Source organism: Lepidothrix coronata, unplaced genomic scaffold, assembly GCF_001604755.1.
Source record: "Lepidothrix coronata isolate B3197 unplaced genomic scaffold, Lepidothrix_coronata-1.0 Scaffold100, whole genome shotgun sequence".
NCBI classification, from domain to species: Eukaryota; Metazoa; Chordata; class Aves; order Passeriformes; family Pipridae; genus Lepidothrix; species Lepidothrix coronata.
Window position 1 is genome coordinate 2,317,087 of NW_016690280.1, and position 20,995 is coordinate 2,338,081.

The 20,995-nt window shown below is 42.0% G+C and overlaps 1 protein-coding gene across 4 annotated transcripts in view; it reads left to right on the top strand.

The window, feature by feature from the left end:
• The window catches only part of UBTD2 (ubiquitin domain containing 2), a 52,403-nt gene that overhangs the window by 24,338 nt on the left and 7,070 nt on the right, over window positions 1-20,995 (top strand). For 3 of the 4 annotated variants that reach the window (XM_017822970.1, XM_017822973.1, XM_017822971.1), the window contains exon 2: window positions 3,524-3,760. In XM_017822970.1, the coding sequence (XP_017678459.1) occupies window positions 3,524-3,760 (237 nt within the window). Of the gene's footprint in view, window positions 1-3,057; window positions 3,137-3,523; window positions 3,761-20,995 lie in introns of all 4 variants that reach the window. The other variant, XM_017822974.1, reaches the window with a different exon arrangement.

Genomic DNA, 20,995 nt, shown 5'->3' on the forward strand with positions numbered 1-20,995 from the left:
TATCCCTTCTGCTCCATCTATCCACACATTTGGATAGAGATTAATATTTCTCCAGGAGAGGCATAAAGATTTTTTGGGGATTCTTGAAGCACTTCTAATAAATTATAAACACGCTAAAGACCTTCTTAAATACTGGCTTGTGATGAAGCCAAGTTGTGTTTCAAGGCTTAGTACTGGGATGGATGGCTTGTTAGAGTGAATTTGGCTTTTGAGGCATTTGTAGAGTCATTTTCTTCCATCACTTTTCTTTCCACTTTAAAAAAATAGAATTTATCCCTGGGTTTATCATCACTGCTGTCTATGTAGGAAGGATCGTGTCTCGAGGGAGAAGTTATTTGAGATTGTTAAGATTTCTGTCTCTTTAGTCTCTCCCCTGCTATTCTTGTCTATTGAAGAGCAATAAATGCGGATGCTGTCTTGGGCAAAGGGGGAAGCAGGGAAAGAAATAGCCTGTTGGATTTTCCTCCATGGTGCTGGATAACAGGCAGGCAGGGCTGGGTACAGGCAACGCCGCCGTGACTGCGCGAAGTGCCTTTAACCTGCTTCCATAATTAATGTTCGGGGAGAAGGAAAGGGCCCTGTGGGATAAATTAGCATTCATTGAATGTACGTGCAAACAGATGTTAGCTGAAGTTGAATGGAAAAAAAGATGCCCACTGACCCAAATTTCTAACAGTGTCCTGTTCTGTCTGTCTGAAATGTTCATGCTCTGACTGCTAAGCCTTAATAAGGAAACCATTTCTTGTTCAAGTGTTTTCCCACATATGTTTTTGCAATTTCATAATATACTGTTTAATGCATGCAGGGCTGCCTCCTTCACCATTGTTTTAGGCTGCCCCATCATCATCTCCCAGCTTGTGTGTGCTCAGCTGAGACTTGGACTGGGAACAGCCAGGCTTTGCCAGGAAACTTGGTGTTTTGTAAACACTTGGGTTTGCTGTTCTGAAATCTGTTAAATGGTCAGCACTTCTTTGAAAAGCAAATGGATGGAAGCAATCTCATGGAAGCAATCCCATGGAAACAAAGAGCAATAAATGTTTGTGGTCACTTGAAAGGATTCAGAAGTTTATTATTGTTAGTTTCTGCATGGGATACAGAATAACAGCTGGAGTCAGTATATGTGTGCCATGTGACTGTCATTTGTTACTTTTAATTGTCATCTGACTTTGTTTCCATGCAAATATCTCCTCCAGAGGAGACCACCAAGTTGTTTTGAGGGATGGAGCACCTCTCCTATGAGGAGAAGCTGAGAGAATTGCTATTGATCAGCCAGGAGAAGAGAAGGCTCTGGGGTGACCTAATTATGATCTTCCAGTACCTGAAGAGAGCCTGCAAGAAAGATGAAGAGAGACTTTGAACAAGGGCCTGGAGAGACAGGACAAGGAGGGATGGCTTCAGACTGAGAGAGAGTAGGTTTGGATTGAATATTAGACAAAAAATATTCCCTGTGAGGGTGGTGAGCCCCTGGCACAGGTTGCCCAGAGAAGTTGTGGCTGCACTATCCCTGGAAGTGTTCAAGGCCAGGTTGAACAGGACTTGGAGCAACCTGGTCCAGTGGAAGGTGTCCCTGCCCATGGTAGGGGTTGGAATGAGATGATCTTGAAGGTAAGTCCCTTCCAACCCAGGCCGTTCTATGATTCTACTATGATTTTTTCTAATCCAGAGAAGGCTCATGCCTTTGCATAGTTGGCAATGTCACCTTACCATCAGGCATTCTTTTTAAAATCCTATTTTCAGTGACTTACACCTCAGGTTCATAAGCGTGTCTGTCATTTTGAGTTACAAAGTAGATAATTCTACGGTCATATGGAGTCAGATTGTTTAAGGGTGTGTGGCTGAACCTCGTATGTGTAGGTTTTAGTCTCCTTAAAGCTTGTGTGAAGTTGGAATGTCTTGCTGCAACACCAGGCACTGATGGTCAACCCTGAGACCCAGTGCTTGGTGTTGAGGGCTGTTCCGAGAACAGCTAAGTGCCTCTGTGCCAAAAAAAAAAAATCAAGGAAGGAGAGGCAATATTTGAATTAAATACTATGTTTGCAAAATGTTACAGCCTAACTGAACTCAGTATTTCTGATATATTGACATTTATGTCCCTCACCCCCACACACACTCTTGGCCATAAATATGATTTGTAGTTAACTGTAGAGATAGAGCCTACGTCTCGATTAAGGACTATGAAAAATATTTGGACATTACACTGTTCTTCCATTGAAAACCAGACAGAGTAAGATTGAGGACAGATATGAGGATTTTTGTCAGCTATTGTCAGCTTTCTCCCAGAAAAATAAGAAGGTCTGGAGACAGGAAATATTTCTTATTATCTCTAAGGATGTGCATGGTATACAGAATACTAAATTTAAACCCTTGTTTGTCCTGGTGCTCTCCCATCCATGCAGACTATCCAGGAGCACCTGATCAGCAGCAGCTTTGCTCTGCAGGCTTTGATATCATGGCAGCTGTGGTGCCTTGTTCCTGTAAGAGATAATTTGGCCTTGGTAACGTGGATGTGGGATGACAGGCAGAATCTCTTCATCCTTCCTTGGCCTGATGGCAGCTGGGGTTCCTCTGCTCTCTTGGGACAGCAGTGGCTCTTCGTGGAGAGCATCAAGTTGATTCTCCAGTATCCTCTTGCAGGGATACTTAACTGACTTCAGCCCTGTGCAGCTTTCCTGTGTTTCAGGAGCATTTAGTAACCATCACTCAGTTTCTGTGCCCTCTGCCATGGAGGGGGCTGCTTGTTTTCAGCTGTAAACACCCTCAAATTTAGTTTTAACTGTTGAAGGACAATTCATTTCCTCTGGAGACGTTTAAACTGTGTATTCAAGGCTTTGTGGTATTGAGCCATGGTGAGAACTGTGTTTGTGGTTTGTCACTGCTCTCCTCCCCATACTGTCCTCAAAAGGGGGCTTGGAAATGGAGGAAGGGGATGGAAAAGGAAATGGAGTTTCCTGGGAATAATTTCCTGGGAATAATTTCTCTCTGCAACTCTTGCAGGGAGAAATTATTCCCAGTGTGCACTGAAGTTTGCTCTTTTCTTTTTCCTTTTCTTTGCAACAGAAGTTGAAATAATCCTTTACTCACTCACACAAATGAAAGAGAATGGTTTGGAACAGACTTGGCAGTGCTGGAATTTAAAGTGAGCAGAGGGTCTTAATCTACCAACTTTATACCCCTGTGGTTTTCTTAACTGGCTATTACATAAAAATAGCTGTAGGTAAAATGAAATAGCAAATGCTTTTGTGTTTATTGTGAATGAGGTAACCGATTTTAAAAGCTTGATGGATTCCTGGATTTCCAGATGAAATCAGCAAGCAGATGTAGCTCCTCCATTTTTCCAAGAGGTCAAACCAACTTTGAGTTTAGGGAAAGGGAGGTGATGCCTCAGTGGAGGTGGACAAAAAGAGTTTGGATTGCCAGGAAGTAAACTTCAGCTCTGTAGAACCTAAACAGAACGACCAAAGGGCACTTCAGTAATTTCGTGCTGTTATTTTTATTAATTTCCCTTCCTCTTTCTCCCCCACAGTTGCTCTCGGTCGTAATCAGCCCTTGAAGAAAGAGAAGCCGAAATGGAAAAGCGATTACCCCATGACAGACGGACAGTTGCGCAGTAAGAGGGATGAGTTTTGGGACACAGCACCAGCTTTCGAAGGCCGCAAGGAGATTTGGGATGCCCTCAAGGCTGCTGCCCACGCTTTCGAGAGCAATGATCACGAACTGGCACAAGCAATCATTGATGGTGCAAACATAACACTACCACATGGTAGGTTTGGCTGACATGGATGTGGCCTCTGAGAACGGTAACAGTAGGTTAAGACAAATATATTTTTAACCTGACAATCAGTTGAGACGTGGACGCAACAGCTTAAAATACCAGTATTTTAGTATGTATGTCTTCCTATTTGGAGTTTCAAGGCAAAATCATATTAGTGTGTAAAAGGACCAAGAAAATCTGCCTTTCTGTATTTACTTCACTTTGAGTGTATGATCTGGTGCATGCGATAATGCATTTTGTGTCTGATCTTTACAGGCAGCACTTGGGACTTTCTCTAATCTTTTGAAACACCTGGATGCTCGAAGACACAATTTTCTTACCTTTTTTTTCAGCTTCCCTTCGTAAGGAAATAGATTTTTTTTTTCCCCACTCCTGATTTTATGGGTTTCTTTGGCATTTGAACTATTGGGATTTTTTAAAGTTTCTATTCTGAAGAGTATGAAAAGTTTTCCCAAAAACTTGGCAATCTGCTGTTAGATCTTGTGTGAGATAAACTGTAAGCACTTGTTTTGGGTGCTTTCCCCCTTTGCTCTATTGTTTGGAATTCTGGTGGTTTTTTTTTCAAGCTATATTCTGCCTCACTCCACCTATCTGAAATGAATCATAATTCCCTTTATTCCTAACAGAAATACAGTTCAAGTTCTGTGTTTAAAAAATAATAATAATCCAATGGATTTTTAGCTTTGGTAACGTAAAACAATCAGGATGAAATCAAAAACAAACAAAAAATCCACACACCCCCCAAACCCCCACAGAAGGAACCCCCCAAAAAAACCACCAACCAACCAACCAAAAAAAACAAAAAAAAAAAAAAAAAAAAAAAAAAAAAAAAAAAAAAAAAAAAAAAAAAAAAAAAAAAACCCCACCAGAAGCAATCCGCACAAAAATATTAATCATCCACCACCCCATAACAGAACACACTAAATAGGAGCAACGTAAGTCCTGGTTAGGTTCTGCTTCATGTCCCCTTTTCCAGAAGGGACATGAAAAGCCTTGCACCAAATAATGAACTTGTTCCTGACATGTATAAAGGACATTATTTATGTGCTGACTGGGGTCTCCTGGAAAAAGGGATGATTTGAAGATCCAGGGATTTGCTTTCTGAGGTAACTAGTCTTTATGAGACTGACTACTCAGTGCCTTTTTATTTTCTTTTATTGATGGTGTTTAGGACCTCAGTTTCCTTAAAAGTCACAGTTGATGATGTATTTAGGTTGGAAGGGGTGTTTTTGGGGATCCCTCTGTCTTTTCCCATATTTTAAAGTGTGAAACATTACTGGTAGTTGTGGCACATTACTGGTAGCAATATGTTGTTCTTCCCAGTCCTGTTGAACAGTCAGGATCTCTGAAACGTCACTGAGAGGTGGAAACTTCCAGTGCTGCAACATAACCTGGATTTTCCATAATTCCTAGGCGGTCTACGGTGGTCCTGCAGATCGTTGCTTGTTTTCAAGGAGGTTTGTGTTTTGTGTTTAACTGATAGTGAAGGAGGTTTTGTCAGGGGGAGTTACACATATGGAAATGGTTTCTGTAGCAGTCGGTTTTAAAAAGGAATTTGTCAATTATTTCCAGAACTTGCCAATGCTGAGGAGATCTCAGGTCTCCTCCCTGACAGGCCTGACAGAGGTCTGTACATATCCCAGGCTCAAGCTATTGAAGAGAGAAAAATAATTTCTCTGCAATAGGCCAATGTGGTTTTCGAAAGAGGGTGAAAAAAGTCAAGTTGTCTTGTATAGAACTGGTACTAGAAGACAACTTTGTCCCTGTGTTTTCCATAAAGGTTTCTTTCCTTGCACAAGTTCATAAAACGGATCAGAATCTGGAAATCCTAAATTGCCTATGAGGCTTCTTCATTTTCTGTATAAATAATGTATTTTAATAGCATATTATATTTATTCTGTGTCTAGAAAACATCAGAATATTCTCCTCCTAATTTGATAACGCTGCTGGATTTTTGTCCTTTTGAAACACCTACATTGCTGGAAATGTCCCAGGAGCAGCTGGGTGTTCAGGCAGCTTGTGAGCTGGAGGGAATTGTATGGATGAGAGGAGGCTGAAAAAAGGGATAACTGAAGTTACTGATAATAAGTCACTGTTCAGATAAATGGAAATAATTAATATCTCAGACACTGCATATTTGCAGACCTAAGGTAGTCACTGCATTGTTTTGTTTGGTTTGAGTTGGAAGGGACCTTGAAGTTCATCTAGTCCTACACCCCTGCCATGGACAGGGACACCTTGCACTGGACCAGGTTTCTCAAAGCTCCATCCAGCCTGGCCTTGGACATTTTCAAGGATGGGCATTTTTCTGCTTTGAGCAGCTTGAGAATGTATGATGGATGCTCTTCCCTGGAAATTACCCTTTTAATGTTATTGCATGTAATACTTAATGGGGAGGAAGTATATGAACTCTTAAATTTGGCTTTTCAGCAGTTTGCTTGGGGTCCTGCCTACTGCTGGCAGGCTGTAATCTGCTTTCTAAGGCCCATGTGCAGAATATTCAGAGCATTTCAGGAATAAGTCAGGAATCAAAGTTGTGTCAGAGACTCTGTTTCCCAATCCAGGCCTGGCTTGAGGCTGAATTCCAAACACAGAGAATATTCAAATTTTTATCCAGGATCTTGAGTTTACTAGTGATTTTTGTACCCACGAAATTGCATTAAGTGCTGTTTATTCAGTTGTCTGTTTGTGACACTTGTCTTGTGCATCAGCTCTTTGCATAGTCCTCCATGCAATGTGACCTTTCCACTACAGAGAAAGCTACTTCTTTTAGAAATTCAAGTATTTCTTAGCCATCAAGCATTGTTAGTGCCACGTCTGAATAGATTATGAATAAAAGCCTTCCATTTATGGGCTCAGTAATGTCTTTTCTCAGCAAACTGAGCTTTTCTCGAGACAGGTAGAACAAGTAAACTGTCCTTGTTCTGAGTGACACCAACAACCTCTGTGGTTTTGTTTACAAAAAGCTCATTTTGTGCAAAGTTTGCAAAGAAGGGAAAATAGCTGTGAAGAAATCCAGCTTCAGTGTCTGCATTAGGATCCAGTCTGTGCCTACCCGACCTACCCCCATGGATTTATCCATGGAACTGCTGAGCAGTGCCCAGCATGGGGTGGTCTATCCTTCCACCCTGCCCTGGGCTCTGTGGGGACCCAGAGCATGGCAGGGGACCACTGTCACTTTTGAAATTCATCTTTTATACCCTTTTTGTTTTCTGTAGCTCTTTACCTGACCAGGCAGGAAATACACATCCAGGTCAGGGTCTGTCTTCTGTACAAAAGTTAGGATGAAAGTTACAGCCTCAAGCTGTGCCAAAGGAGGTTCAGGTTGGAAATCAGGAAGAATTTCTTCATGGAAAGGGTTGTCAGACATTGGAAGGGGCTGCCCAGAGAGGAGTCCCCATCCCTGGACGTGTTCGAGGAATGACTGGACATGGCACTCAGTGCTCTGGGCTGGTTTACAAGGTGGGAATTGGTCACAGGTTGGACTTGATGATCTTGGAAGTTTTTTGCAGCCTAAATGAAAATCAAAATGCCTCCTGAAATAACACCTAAATGGCAATGTGCAATTTTGTCTTCTGGTCCACTAGAAACCATGGTAGAAACTGCTCAGGAATGCCGGAGTGTCTCCTTGGAGTTTAGCATTGTTCCTTCAAATACAAGGCAAAGGGAAAATGTGATGCTCCAGTTGTGCAGGAAAACACTCTGTATTTCCTCAAAGAAAGCAACCATTTTAGGAAGATGATGTGTAGAAATCAAGTCAATATTTTTTTATCCCTAAATAAATAATCTGATAATGTAACTCTGGCGTTTGTGTATGTAAAAGCTTGTATTGGAGATTGGAATAAAAGGACATCTTTCCTTTGATTTCTAAGCTCTCCAAAGAATCTTGATTCCTAAGGAAAACCAGCATCAACTAAAGTAAATTCCTTTAACTCTATTGGAAAAAAAAATGAGAGATTTTTAACTAATTTGTTCTTCTCCCAAGGGATGAAAAATGATGCAATACCATGAGACTGTGGCGTTTCTTCTCATTTATTTTCTGTGTGTACAACAGAGGCTTAAAAAACCCAAATTAAACCCTACATCTACATTTTACTGTCCCTGCAGGGTAACATTGTTGTGTGTGTGCGTTCAAGCCATGTATTACTTACAAAATTAAACCTTGAGGGAAGTGGAGGAGTGAGAGGAGGGGGCTTAGGAGTGAGTAAGGACTGACAGATACAGATTTTGCAGATAGAGATTTGGGCTTAGCTGATGCTGCAAAAATAAAATTGCTTTTTTATTCCAGCATCCTATAGGAAAGGGAGGGGGAAACCACATCTCTTCTGAGACTGTGTTTAGTCAGATATCTCACTTGTCTAATCTGTGTAAGGAAGGCTCTAACCAGTGTAATTTTTCTAATGGATGCCTTTTGCTGTCTTCAGAGGTTAAAAATAGCATGTAAGAAGTATTAAATAAATAAATAAGCTTGTGGGATGGGCTTAGCACTTCTCATCTATCTTGGGTGACTCTGTGGGATGGATTTAAAAATAGAAATAATGTTATCGCCAATTTATACTTTTTTTTTCCTGATGTCTTAAAGTAGCACATTTTCCATATTTTATTAATGAGTCCATTTAAATTTAATGAAGAACAGTTCTACATACTTCTCAGCTATCAAACAGAAAATGTTGGAGTGTGTAGTATTTTATTATGATCTGCACCAAATGTTAGTGTTGAGCTGGACTTGTCCTGAGTGTAGTTAATATTAATTGCAATCTGTCTGGGATGCAGTTTTTAAAGTTCAGGATGGACACTTAATCTGCTGCAGCAGAGTTACCAGGATATTAGTTTTAGCTCCTTTAATGCTGTTTGAATGATAAAAGGAACATAGCTCCTGTGGCTCCTAGCAGGCTTTTACAGTGAGCAGCCTTGCAGGGCTGGTTCTTTGTGTACAGGCACAACTGTCACATTTACTGTGTGCAACACTTGAGATCATGAAAAGTGGGGATGTGAGTATTTAACTTAAATGCTGGGGAAAAGTAAGGGAAATTACTGAAATGCTCTTGCTGTGACTAGACCATTTTCTTCCACTTTGGGTGCAATATTAAATAGATAAGCATAAAAAAAACTCCCAGACAAAAAAGAACCTCAAAGCAACAGCAGCAGTGTGGGGAAAACATGGCATGCTTTGCCTCCCCAGTCCAGACACAAATTCCTAATTGCAGCAAAACTCTTTTCTCCCTATTGAATCAAACAGAATCCCAGAATCATTTCGGTTGGAAAAGACCTCTGAGATCATCAAGTCCAACCTGTGCCCGACCACCACCTTGTCGATTGGACCAGAGCATGAGTGCCACATCCAGTCATTCCTTGAACACCTCCAAGCATGGTGACTCCACCACCTCCCTGGGCAGCCCTTTCCAATGCCTCACCACCCTTTCCATGAAGAAATTCTTCCTGAGCTGTAACTATGCATCATTCTGTGATATTTGCTGCCTTTGGGCCTAATGTTTCCCTGCACTAAAGAGCAGCTTTTAATGGCTGTGCCTGCAGTCCTGCATCTCTCCCTGCACCACTCCCCTTTGTGTGTGCTGGGCTTTCTGAGCCCGTTGTTGCTTAAAAGGCCACGTTACATCATGGACCTGCCATCCCTTAGGGCTCAGCTGCATCTCAGTATAGGATTCATCTGCTCCTGACTGATCTGGTTTGGATTCTGGGTGTTTTGAGCACTTTTCAGTATTAGTCAATAAATAAAGTTACCCTCTGCTATGTTGAAAACTTCATTTTTATTTTATGTTGATAAAAACTCCATTTATTGACTCCATTCATGTTATTTTATGCTGATGAAAAACTCAGCAAGAGCTGGCAGTGTGCACTCACAGCCTAGCAAGCCAGCCATTAGTATTTAAAATTGTACAGTAATTCAGAAATATCTACAACAAAATTATACAGTAGATTTCATGTATGTCTCCTGTAAAATAATTAGCTTCAGAACTGCAACTCTGTAATTTTTGCAGTGCTTTTTTGTGTGATGGCAATATTGGACTTACCTGTTGTATTGATGAACCTGTGATTGAGAGAATCTGTACAGTGAATTTTGCTGTGGCATCTTTAGCATTTAAATTGAATCCCCTGTGAACTGCTGCCCCTTAAACCACAAGGTCTTTGTGGTTTTTCTCTCTCTTGTGCCTGCAAACTACTGAATTCAATGCTTAGCCTTTGCTGGGGTTTAAGGCTGTAGGAATTGCTTTCTCAGGAGCTTATTTGTCTGAAGAGACTTTTTAATTGTCATTGAAAATTGTATTTTTTATGGATTACATTATCTACACACGTGTGCAACGTTGGACAATGTGTTTTTCTGTGAGGATATAGAATACTCGGTCAGGTTTCTCTAAATGTCTCTTTAAAAGGGTAGTGAGTGGTATTTTGGTGACTGTGGCTGTCTAATTTTAGATTTCAGCAGAGTTATGAAAGCTTTGGGAGGTCTGACTATCAAAGCGTGTCTGTCAATATGATCAGCAGTAGTACTGAGATGAGAATGCAGGCTCTAAAAGTTAAGGGAACTAAAATCTTTCTCTACTGAATATCATAAAATTTACAGTTAAGCCTACTAGTTTGTTGCTTTTTGAGTTGGGTTGGGGATTTTTTTTTTAACTGAACTGCTCAGGAGAAAGCAGTTATGAGTTTGAGGGAAGATTTTTCTGTTTTGTTTTTACTTCAGTTAAAAAAATAACAAAAGTAAGGGATTAAAACTAAAAATTGCTGGTGTGTTGCAGGGAAGCAGACTAGCTGCTGCTGGCACTGAAGATGCGTGTGCATTAGGAGAGGGCTTGTATTTTGTTTTTTCTTCTACACATCAGTGTCTATTTTTAAGAGTTGTTGACGTCAAGTTCCCTCCGTAGGTTTAGCTTTACTGAAGTGATTAGTGTGAATACATTGAGTCAAGCTTTCAGAAGACTGCACCCAGCCTGTTTTAAGATTTTCCTGCCACCATGAGTGCACAGCACCAATAGATACTCTGGAAAAGGGTTGCCTGCCCAGGTGAGAGCTGCAGTCCCAGTTTTGGTGGTGCGTGCTTCAAGTTTTGGCCACTCTGGTGTTTTCAGTCTCATCATCTTGTTACTCTGAAGCACAGACACAGCACGAGGCTGTGACAAGGGTGGAAAGCAATGCTGGCATCCAACTGCTGGATGGGCTTCTGCTCTGGGCTCCTGCCAAGCACTGGGGGAGACCAACTCATCTTCAAAATCCATTTCATGGAGCAGCTTTGCACACACTCCTGCTGCCCTCTCTGTCCTCAGAAAGTACCTCCTGCTGCTGAGAAATCTCTGAAATGCTCTGGCTGTTTCACTTCTGCTCAGGCACAGTAATTGCTTTTTCATTAGAAGATTTCATCTAAATTAGGGATCTTCAACCAGTGGCCTCCAGGCTGTGTGCTCCCTGCTCGGACAGCGAATTAAACCTGCTCCATCCCGCTTCCCAGTGGCTGCTTGGAGGCACTCAGCAGGGTGGCAGCTCCTCCTCTGCTGCTGTCTCCTGCCTTGGTGATTCTCAGCATTTTCTGTGTCTGTCATTGAGCCACCACACCTGGAAAAATGACTTATTGCTCTTAGGAAACGCTGTTGGGAAATGTTGTGTTGGTTCTAGTGAAGGACGTGTTACCCTGCTGGGCTTCACTGGATTCCTTCTAACCTTGAAACCAGTCTATTTTCTCAACCTCTTCAGTCCAGAGCTACAATTAAGATGATGCTTTCCGTCATTTCTGCTGTGATTAATATTTTAAAATAGATGCACGACATCCTATCTAAGGGATGCCGAATTTCCATGTTTTCTTCAAATGGAGTGTCGAATCAAAGCATCAGGATGTAAAGCAATTGTGGCTGGATGAAATATTTATATATCTAAGTGCAGGTTAGGAACTATCAACCCTTCAAAAAAAACCCACTTATGGCTACATCCTACAGTTGTTTTCCTTAAATATCTTTAACTTCTGCTCTTGGTTTTTGAAAGATATTTTGAGAAGCTTTGTCAACATAATTGCTTGAGCTCTTCTCAAGTCTCTTACCCTGTAGCACTTGCCCATCTATTTCCTGTCTTTGGTTTCAGTTTGCCTTTTCTGATGTGGGGAGGACAACTGTGCAACACTGTTTTCAGAACTGCTTTTTTTTTTAACCATTAATGTGTGACCGGGAAATTGCAGGTAACTCCCTTAAGAGAAAAAAAAAAAAAAGCACAACATAACCAAAGCAACAAACCAAAACTTCCTGTACATAATGGCTCAGAATAAACCTGGACTCATGAAAAAAGAACATCTCAAATTCTTCATATAAGAAGCTGTTTGTTGATTTGTGTGTTGCAGATGTTCTAGACAGGAGTATGTCTGGTTTAAGTGAATAATAGTCCTCTGGTATCTGATAGTGGTCAGGACAAGATGTCTAGTTTTATTAGATATTTTCCCAGGAGTGGACATTTACTCCATCATTGGCTGCTTACAGCAGAGGAGCTGGGTATCTGCCTTATCTGCCTTGCTGTCTGCTAGTAAAATGAGAAAAAGAAAGATGAAGTGTTCAAAATTTATTCCTCACTGAAAATTCCAGTGTAAGCCCGCGAGAGCCCCCTCGGTGCTGCCTTCTGTGTGAAAAGGTGATCTGCAGGAGGGGTTTTCCTTGCCTCTGTAATTGACCATGTTTTGTGCTAAACTTGGTATTCCTGAAGGAATTGGTGTCCTCCAGAGTGTCTCAGTTTGGTAAATGAGGGGCTTAGCCAGAACTTGGGTGTCTCGCTTGCTCCTTGCCCATCCTGCTCCCTCCTCCATGATCTCCAGTTGACAGTGGCTGTGACATTTGTCATCTTTTACTGTTTCAGCTTCAGGTATTTTAATAATAGGAATATGGAAACTTTTCTCCAAGACCAAGGCAAAATGGTTATTATGGTCAGAAGGGTCTGAGTCACAGAAGGCTTCTCCCTTTAGCCTGGCAAACTTTTAGAGGCAGGTAAAGGGAAATCCTGCCTGGGGTTGTGTCACAGACAGCATGGGCAGTACTCACTGGAGGTATTTTAGTACTTTTAAATCTCTCACAGCCTCCTTCTATAAATACTTTGAAATGGTAACTTCAGGTCATTACTGGGCTTCAGAAAGCATGTTACAGGCAGATCGACCTCTGGAAAAATACTGATTTCTAAGAAGTTTTGTTTTTTCCTGAGTTAGTTTGGACCTGGAGCTGGTAGTTGCTTTTTGCTGACAGACATCACTGAGAAGCCCAGTGGGCTTTGCTTTTTTGCTGATACATGTCTGAGCTCAGTCCAGAGTAAGCAGTGTTTGGTTTGTAGTGTTACTGCAAAGAAAACTTGCAACAAAATGAACTGTGTGTTTCCATACGTGTTTTGACTACCAGTCATTATACAGAAATAATGAAATCTCGGCAGTGCCTTTAATAGTTCCCGGGTGCTCAAGTAAGATTTTTATAGAAGGTCAAAGCTGCGGCAAGGCCTTGAATTTTTAACCTTTTCAGGCTCTCACCATCTGTGCAGATCCCCAAAGCCTATGCTCTGTGCACATTCAGGGCATGATACAGCACTGGCTAACATGCAGTCTTCTACCTTTATGCTTAATCAATACTTTTCTTCTCTTTTTTATTATAAATAAGGTCACTCTGAAGGAACAGCACCTTGTAGGTGAGCAGCACACTGAATGGCATAAAGCAGTGCTGCAGCCTTCTGTTGCTTCAAATCTTCCCTGTAGCCTCCTTTAATCCTCTCCACCCCCACAGCTTTAAACAGCCTTGTGTTGTAGTTTTATTTTAGAATGTGGGTACTAATGTGGGATTGTGTCAGTTTGCTTGACCTCCCTGGAGCCTTTAACATTTTTGCTGGTTATCCTTGGAGACTGAGCATGCAAATGAATGACTTCCACGCTCATTAGCAGGTCTTTGAATGGCAGCACAGGGATACAGGCAAGTTTGGGAGCAGAAAGAACAAAACAGTACAGGGCAAACCTTTGTCTAGGTCATTCTGTGCTTTTCTATCCCTTGTTGCACATAGGTAGGTTGTGGGGAAAATTGTTTAGTCTTAGACAGTAGTTTTCCACATCTTGTTCTCATTTCAAACTGATGTGAGGCCTCTCTACTCTCCATAAAAGCCAACATTTGCTTTCATGCTCAATCTAAGGGTTGTCTCTGCTGCTCTGCTAGCTGGAGCTATAATAAGTGTTATCTCACACCAAATTTCCATTCATAGCCACTTTGAGCTCAGATTAAACTGTCTCAAATACCATTTTGCTGCCCAGAGTGGGCACTGTGCTGAGCAGGGGATTGTTTGAAGGTTGAGCACACTGCCCACGGTCATGCAGGGGAGGTGGAGCAGCTCGAGTTGCTGTGGTCACGAGTTCCTAATTGAACATCCCTGCATTGGATGGTCTTAGCATGGTCAGACTGTGCCTTCTCTCTACACAACTACCTGAAAAGAGGTTGTAGCCAGGTCAGGACTCTTTTTGCAGGCAACCAGCGACAAGAGAAGAGGAAACAGCCTCAAGGTGTGCCAGAGGAGGTTCAGACTGGACATCAGGAGGAATTTTTCACAGAAGGAGTTGTCAGGCATTGGAAGGGGCTGCCTGGTGAGGTGGTGGAGTCACTATCCCTGGAGGTGTTCAAGGAACAGCTGGACATGGCACTTTGTAGACCTGCAAAGAGAGAAAAAACTACACAAGTCTGTGGTTGGCAAGAAAAAGGAATATCTCTCAGTTGTGTAAACCACTTTTGTTAACTTCCCATTTGGTTTTTTTATTTTAACCATGTTAGTCATATGTTTGGGATGCTGAGTGCTAGGTGTTCACTCTGGGTTTATGGGAACAACAGACTACTTAAAAATTCAATGGTAACAAAGGCATTAACAACTTCTTTAAATCTGAGTTCAGCTTCTGTGCAACCTCACACTGAACAGGTAACCTGGTGACTTTAATCACTGTGATACGATACAGGCTCAGGTGATTATGATACTCTGCTTTTTCCTTCAAATCCCCCCACCCTTTTTAAGAAGATAGATAATGGAGAACAGCATATAAATGAGAGGGGCATACACAGGAGCTCTTTCACCAACCAGATTTTTTAAAAAATTTTTATCTAAGAAGCCTGTCTAGACAGGCATCTATTTTAATGACATGCAAAGGCTGCATAGTAGATGAATACTTCATTAGTAAAATGAGTTGTCATCCTTGAACCTTGATGTAATATTTCTTGTAAGCTGTTACCTTCATGCAATACCAGATCCATGTTTTAGAGGGATATAGAAGTGGCAGTACATATGGTATTGCTAACATGACAACTACCAGGCATTAATACATAATTGACTTTATCAAAGCTCATTTGGATAAGGAAGGACTCACCAATGGATCCATCTGTTCTAGATTTAGTATTGTGACAAAAGCCTGTGAGGAAAGGGATGGGGAAACTTACTGTAAGGGATGCCATGACTGGATGACATTCCAAACCCACTTGGAAGTGTTCCTGTGTAACCTGCTCTAGGTGACCCTGCCTTGGCAGGGGGGTTGGACTGGATGATCTCCAGAGGTCCTTTCCAACCCCAGCTATTCTGTGATTCTGTGGTTACAGCAAAAGCATCTGGGTAGGATGGTTGAGGTTGGAAGGGATGTCAGGAGTCTGTGTAGTACAACCCTCTGCTGTAAGTGTGTTTCAGGTTATTCCCTTGCAGGTTCTTTTCAGGCAGCTGAATGTGCATTATTTTATCAGGGATCTTAGATCCCAGGTGAGTTTTCTAAAGAACATCCAAGCATGGAGGTGAGCACGAGCAGCACGAGATGGAACCAGCTATGAGGTAGTTCTCCTGGCAGAGAACAGGATGAGAGGATTACAAAGGCAGTAGCAGAGTCTCTTTATTTTCTTCTGCTTTCCGTTGTTGTAATGCACCAAGCACAATTCCCATCTATCTTGTGCCAGTTGCCACAAGCAGGAGTGAGCTGGTCCCTGCTCACCAAGCAGCCCCTGAAGCACTGGGATCTCCTGCTGACTCTGGGAGTTGTTCTCCATTGTGGAATTGAGCCAGACCGATAATGTTCCCATAATGGAAGAGCTGTTTTTCAGTGCGTTTGAAATGAGAATTATTAAATGCTTAATACTCATTATCTCCAAACCTCATTCTTTAGGAAGCTGGAATAAGTTCTTTATTATAAAGGGAGGGTGAAGATGAGAGCAGGGCTGTGTTGTGTAAGCAGTTGTGCTGGGGCTTAGGAGACAGGCTTGTACCTTTGTCTGGTAGCTTTATGGTAGTTTAAATTTGCATAACCCATGGAAATTTAGCATGGAAGAAACATGGGAGGGGGCTTATATGTGTGGTTTATTATCAAGTGCTTCATCCACACGATTAATTATTACAGCTGCTTTATTGTCCTCTGTATGGGGCGCAAGGCACAGCCTTGCACGAGTATTCCCACGCGGTGCCCTCTGGAGAACAGGAGAGCCACAGTTGGTAACTGCAGTATTGAGCCATTTGGGTCGTTATTAATTCAGAAAAAGCTTTTTTCTCTTAACTCCTCCCACTTTGTGATGGCTGTAGGTGAGCTGGAGCAAACCACAGCATGTTTGCACTTGTTTGCCTCAACCCTGTTCATGTTCTGCTCAAAGTCACCCTTCACCGCTCTCGCGTGCTGTTGACGTCAGTACATGTTTGATTTTTTTCTTATAAGATCTTGTGTTTCTCAGCTGTGACCAGGAATCAGTGACTAATAAAGATGAAGAGATAGTTCAGCTTTTCTGGCTCAGCCATTGCTCTCTAGGAACAGCTGTACTGTAAGACCCAGAAGAAACCCCCTTACTTTCATCATGGATTTCAGGCAATACTGATCTACATTGGGTTCAAATCAATAGTCTACAGGTGAAAGCTCTACTATTGCCAATTTATTCAGCAATCCAGGCTCAGCTTGGGTTTGGAATGGAGTTTTTCAGTAAGAAAAACAAATGAACCAGCTGTTCCTTGGGCAAATACAGACACTCAGGCTCCTTTAATTAGCTTAGTCTCATTGCAATGCTACATTTTGTTTTGTGTTGTGTTGTCGTAATTTCTCTTCCTGCAGCAAGTCGGTCTGAGGGAAGGGAAGAAGAGATGAAAATCTGCTCAGTTTTTAAGTTTTGTGTGTTTCTGAACAATCCTCCTCGAAACTGTTCTAAAGCTTAAAGAAATAGAAGGCACATCATGAACAGAAAGCTGCATTTTCTGAAGAGAATGGTGAGAAGCTTTAAGGAAATGCCAAAATGCCGTTAAAACCCATTAAAACTTTTTATGTTTTCAGACAAGTGTGGTCATATATGCCTGACTTAATAACTCCTGCAGAAGTTTATCTTCATATCATTAAGTCTCTTAAATTGCTTGTCCTTCTATGTGCAGAAGGACACTTAAGTCCAAACTCTGAACTGCTTAGGGGTGGAAGCAGTATTTCCTAGTCCTTTTTTAGTGTTTTCCCTTACCAATCCTGTGAAATATCTCCATCCTAATAATCTTAGTAAAAAAAAGTTTTTGTGGCCTGCAAGGCAATTAATTTCAAAATGTTCCAATTCCTTCTGCTTGATCATCACATCTGCTTATTTTTTCCCCCTGAAATTCTCAAGCTGTCTCCTACCTGGATAACAACCAACAAGAAGCTCTGCCTTGCAACTCCTTCTAGAATTCCTCACTCTCAAAGTGAGGTATTACTTTTGAAATATTAAAATAATCCCATCTGCTGTGGCTTAGCATTGTATCTTCTTTTCTGTCTGACTTGAATTAAGCTTATAAAGTTAAATTCCCCAACTGTGTAGCAGCATCAATACCAAATGACTCTAGAATCATAGAACCAAAGAATATCCTGAGTGGAAGGGATGCATAGGGATCATCAGAGTCCAACTCCTGGCCCTGCACAGGACACCCCAACAATCCCACTCTGTCCCTGAGAGCGTTGTCCAAATGCTCCTTGAGCTCTGTCAGGTTTGGGGCCATGATCACTGCCCTGGGGAGTGTGTTCAGTGCCCAACCACCGTCTGGGAGAAGAACCTTTTCCTCATATCTGATTATTTCCTGATATCTAGAGCCTGTTTGACACTGTAAGTCTTTAGCTGGGAAATTTTCAGAGTAATGAATCAGTCAGTGAGACCCTCAAAGCACTCTCTAGATCATGTCCTATGGCACCTTAATTCTGAATGGTAGAAAGTTGGAACCAATTAGGATTTGAGTGGTTGGATTGGTTTATTGGTTGGTTCTGTCACTGGCTTTTCTCAAAGGCAGTTCTTTCTGTTGCAACAGTGTTGTTTGGTATGCAAGTTTATGAAAGTCATGTTCACATCTAGAGGAACATTTAAATACACAAAGATTACTCAAGTATATCAAGTATTGATAAGCTTAGATTATGCCTCAATATTGTAAGATCTTTCTATAGCATCTTGATCTTTCATGTCCAGTACAGAATCCTCACCTAGACCTGCTGCCTGCCACCCATCCTCCCTGCTCCTTTCCTCCTGGAATCTGCTCCTTTTGCATGCTTTCTTTGTATGATCCAGCAGTGAAAATTCTAAGGACCAACTCACCCTCCAGGCTTTGGCATCTGAACTCTGGTTGCCTGATGCAGCACCTGTCTGCAGGATCTGGGGAAGGAGAGGAAAGTAGTCTAAGTGGGGCTGAGGGATGGAGTCCTCCACAGCTCCAAGCACCGTGCCAGCCGGTGGCAGGGAGGGCACAGGGTTGAACTGTGACACCTCTGCATTGCTCTCTCCTTCTCTGGTTCAAGGGAGGCTGCATCCTTCCTGTGCTGGAAGTGCCTGGTGAGGACCCTGGTTGCCTAAGTAACAGGAAAACCTAGAAATTTATTTTTTTCTCTTCTTTATTTTCTCATAAAAACTTGACATTCTTTTAGTGCTACTTCCTGCTAAATAACAGGCGTGGTCCAAGCTGATGTATCTTGAAAGAAGGATCAGAAACATGATTTTCAGTTTTAACAGCAAAATTACAGAGGCTTTTCTAGTTGGGATGTTTAATTTCCTGGGTGCTTTGCTCTGTGTAAGGGACGCTGCAGCGAATGCCTCGGTGAAGAGCTGCCATCTGGCTGGTGAGATAGGCCTTGCCATGGCGGCTGTGGGTAATTCAACCACTTTCTCTCTTCCTCTCTGATAACTTGCATTTGCCTTCATTGCTTAAAATAGCCCCACACTCACCACACCCGCTGTTAACACGTTCAGCCATCATTTCACTGTTGAGACCCCACCAGCGTGACACCCCTTCCTGTGCTGCTGTTTGAGTTTGTCACTGTTCACGACATCTTGAAGATTGTGGCAGAGTCTGATGCTCTTCAAAGATCACTTGACAGAAAGCCTCATAATGCCCAGCAGGAATGAACTGGCTGGAGGGGACCAGGATGTGTGTGCACAGCTCCATATCTCCAGGTGAAAGGTCTGGGGGTCAGTCCTATGAGGAGTGGCTGAGAGAGCTGGGGGGCCTCAGCCTGGAGAAAAGGAGGCTCAGGGAGGACCTTCTCACTCTCTCCAACTCCCTGACAGGAGGGTGGAGCCAGATGAGGGTCGAGCTCTGCTCCCAGGGAACAAGGGATAGGACAAGAGGAAAAGGCCTCAAGCTGTGCCAGGGGAGGTTAAGATTGGGTGTTAGGAAGAATTTCTTCATGGAAAGGGTTGTCAGGCATTGGAAGCAGCTGCCCAGGGAGGTGGTGGAGTCTCCATCCCTGGAGGTGTTCAAGGAATGACTGGATGTACTTTGTAGACCTGGGAGATCTTGGAGGTCTTTTCCAACCTGAATGATTCTGTGATCCTTTGGAGGCGAGGACCAACACATCCTCATCTCCTTGGAGCTCTGGCCTGGCCTTCAGTAGGTGTGGAGTGCTGGTAAGGAGGGGATATTGTGGTAAAGTCTCTTCTGCTCACAGTAATTGTCTTCTGCACTTTAATCAATGTATCTGGTCTTGAAAGCCATTGAGTGGTAGGTAGTAGGACTTGAGAGTCTTAGGGACATTTTTACCGGTATGAGTGGATGAATGGGATTACTGATGAGGTTTATGGTAACCTGTTCTTACATTAACAGTTTGTTATAAACTGTTTCTCAGTCTGGGATGGGACTGTGGGATTTTATTGGCAAGAGGTTTCCTCTACTGTGTCTTTTTTCATTTAAATACAGACCTCCAAGTTAGCTGCTGTTTTAGAGGACTTGTTTTAATATTGCTTATCTGATTATGATTAAGCAATCCAGTGTTTATAGCATATGCTTTGACCTTGATGTTAGTTCAGCTGGGCAACGATATAGATGATGAAGAAATTCCTTAGCAAGCTCACCCCGTGATATTTAAAATTAACTCTTTGATATGCTATTCTAAAGTAGGAGCATTGTTTTTAAGATATATGGCTTTTAAAGAAAGGTGCTGCTGGCTAATTGAAAGGCTGTTGAAGTTTCAGTTTTTGCTTTTTTTTGAGCAGCAAACTACATGTACTTGTTTCTATGTCCAGAATTTAGTACTGTGACATTTAGCAAACAGATGAGGCATACAAAATGAAATGAACATTGTAAAACAAAACTGAAGTGTGGGAACTTCAGGCTTTAGTCTGTAAATGGCAAAGAACCATGAAAGGAATGGATCCAGTATAGTTTTCATAAAAGCTGGTTTGCTCTGAGATTCATAAATGATACAAGAGTATAATGAGTTGGTATAACTATATTTTTCCGGATCTCCTTTTTTGTTTTACTCTCTCACTAAATCTTAGGTCATAGATACCTTGTGCTGCCTGTACAAACAGAAAAGCCACAAACAGTAGATGCACCTAAAACATTGGTCTTTTAGCCAAAGAGTTCCACTGTCTATTTTCATCAACACAAATTATCCTTAAAAAAAAAACGAGACTTCTGTCTAAAAGATTTCCAACAGAAGATGCTGCCATTGCAGTGGGCTGAGTGACACAGTACATCCTCCAGTTATAAATTTATACTGTAGTAATTTTGCTGATCAAACAGCAAAGTTTAAGACAACTCACTGTCAGCATGAAAAAACCTCCAACTAAATAAAACCCCTACATTTCTAACAAGGAGCAGTTGGCTGTTGTGTGCAGAACTGCCAAGTCAAAGAGGTTTTTTAATATTCTGTAGCTCAAGGACTTGGCTCCTCTTCAAACATTTCCAGCTCCAAAAGGACGGGTAATTTGGCAAGTGGCTGTGCCCCCTCTAGGGGCAAAAATGTGGAAATTTGTTATAGCAGGTAGATTCAAA